General features: G+C 52.0%; 1 protein-coding gene across 1 annotated transcript; it reads right to left on the reverse strand.

Annotated features, from left to right (window-relative positions):
• Positions 1-499: 499 nt before the first annotated feature.
• TCEAL3 (transcription elongation factor A like 3) lies at positions 500-1361 on the reverse strand. Its single transcript, XM_019431775.2, has one exon. It carries the CDS (start codon positions 1359-1361, stop codon positions 759-761), a length of 603 nt encoding a protein of 200 aa, XP_019287320.2. The 3' UTR covers positions 500-758.
• Between the last annotated feature and the right edge of the window lie 1173 nt (positions 1362-2534).

The following is a 2534-nucleotide window of genomic DNA, read 5'->3' on the forward strand; positions in this document are numbered from 1 at the left end:
GTTGTTATAACCACCAGATTGATTTCTCTAGCTATGAATCCCAGAGATAACATGAGTTTTACTTATTTTACATTCTGGAAGGCATGGGAATGGGCACGCTCACAGAGGAATGGCATGGAGGGGTCAGGTGACTGGACTTATGTTTGAGTACAGATGAGACCTATTTTTGGCTACCACGCAGGAAAAACCATCACCTACTTTTTAGCGTACACATTTCAGAACTTTCTCTATGCACAAAGCCATTATGCAAACATTTATATATTTTTAAAAAAGTTTTTAATGTTTATTTATTTTTTGAAAGGGAGAGAAACAGAACACAAGCAGGGTAGGAGCAGAGAGACACAGAATCTGAAGCAGGCTCCAGGCTCTGAGCTGTCAGCACAGAGCCTGATGTGGGGCCCAAACCCATGAACTGAGCCAAAGTCGGATGTTTAACCGACTGAGCCACCCAGGCGCCCCAAACATTTACATTTTTACAAAAATGGGCCGATACTGTATATGTGGTTCTGAAAACTGTTTTTTCTTTATTGTTATTTTAACAGTGTACCATGAACACCTTTTCCATGCACATGGGTGAAAATCCCCTAATGAAAGACAGAGAACACTGTAGTTGGATCAAAAGGCTGCTGGTAACAAGAGTGACACCTAAAGCAAAGTATCAGCCTAAGTTTAAAGCACGTAGCCTGGCAAATTCCTGCCAGGAAAAGCAGGATCGGCAATATTCTCATTAGAGAAATCAGAAATGAACGCCAAAGACATTAAAGATACGGGATATCATGTAAGCCCCTTTGGCCCCTACCTCCGCCCCTCATTCCCCTGACACCCCGTTGCCCCCTTGGGGCAAAGGGATCCTGTACATCTCTTTGCATCCAATGAAAACCACCCATTTTCTGTTTTTTCCTTAGCTCTTCCTGAGCCCTTGACACATCTCCACATTCTCTCATCATCTCCTCACTGCCCAAGTGCCTTTCCTGTAAGTCCTCCTGATAGTCCTTGGGGGAATCGTCTGTCCCCCTGTCCGTTTTTCTTTTTGCTTTCCTAGGCACATAATCTTCAGCTGGGCGCTTTTCGGCAGCCCGCGACTCACTCTCAGCCTTTGCCAGGGATTCTGGCTTGCCCTCACTGTGTGGTTTTCCCTCATTTTCAGACTTGCCCTGCTTTTCTTGCTTTCCCTCATCTTCTGCTTGTCCCTCATCATCTGGCTGTCCCTCAGTCTGGAGCTTCCCCTCATGCCCTGGCTTCCCCTCCACTTCCAGCTTTTCTTCCTCATCTGATTTTCCTTCATCTTCTGTATCTACTTCATCTTCTGGCGTTCCCTCGATTTCCAGCTTTCCTTCATTTTCATTGTAGAGTTTTTCCATGTTGAGATTTCCCCTTCTTTTCCTGTACTGGGGGGTGTGGTGAGGTGGTAAGGGGAAGAGAAGATAAAGAAGACAAGGGAGACTGAGGGCTTGGAGGTGGAATGCAGGTCCTGATAGTACTGGCATCTTTCCCCTTGGCTGGGTTCCTTTGACCTGGCCCAGCCCTCCAAGTGTGTCTTCTGCCCACCCTCTACCCCATAATTCATCCCACACTTGAGAGCCAACCATTTCCTTGGCAGGCCCTACCATCTTCTCTACCATCCTAAAGCGTGGTGGGGTGTGTGCAATATATGTGGTGGGGGATGGGCAGTGGGGCTCTCAAATTCTGCCCAAGCTGTGCTTTCTACACCCTCCCCTCACTGTTTCTGTCCAGTGCCCCTCCCTCCTTTCACTCACCCGCAGGGATTCTGAACAGGTTCTTCCTATTTTTCTAGTCTTGCAGAGTGCTGGGGACAGACACACAGACCTGCAGACAGACAGGAGACAGGGGCAGGGCGTCTCAGCAATTTGCTCTCAGCAAATTGATGTTTCTTTCCTGAATCTGGGCCCTCCTCATGCAACATTTCCCTCACTTACCTCCCCCGCATCCCAGCCGCCATTACTTTCCAGGCCTCAGGCTCCAGACCAGGATGCTTTCCAAACTGTTTGGGTCTCTGTGACCCCCTCCCCTGCAGACAAGCCGCCCGCCCTCACCCTCTTTTTGCGGAGGTCAATATTTCCACTTAGGTGCAGAGTGTGAGAGGGGGTTATTTCTAGAATATGTCTGTCTACATTTCACTGTCGCACTGCGGGGGCGCCCCCCTCCCATTTCAGGTCCAAAAATGTATGGAGAGCGCAGAGGAGGGGCGTCGAGGAGGCGACAGAGCCTGCTGCAAGATGCTCCCTCCTCACCTGCCCACATCCCCGCCGCGTCCCCCTCCTCCCCAACCTCCCGGACCCCTCCCCACCCCGCGCTGCTCCCAGATCCTACTCCCATCCACCTCCACCCCTGCCCGGGGCCGCCGGCAGCACCCACCTTCACACCGACCTGAGGGACCTGCGGGGCCCGGGGCAGCCCTGTGCCTCCTCGGGCTCGCCAAAGCCCGCCGGCCCCTCGCCCGCCGCCCGGGCAGCTCAGGGAGCTGGTTCTGCGCGGGCGACGGGAGCCAACAGCGCAGGCACCGGACCGCAGGG

The sequence above is a fragment of the Panthera pardus genome, unplaced genomic scaffold (genome assembly GCF_024362965.1).
Source record: "Panthera pardus isolate Hobbes unplaced genomic scaffold, ASM2436296v1 HiC_scaffold_27, whole genome shotgun sequence".
NCBI classification, from domain to species: Eukaryota; Metazoa; Chordata; class Mammalia; order Carnivora; family Felidae; genus Panthera; species Panthera pardus.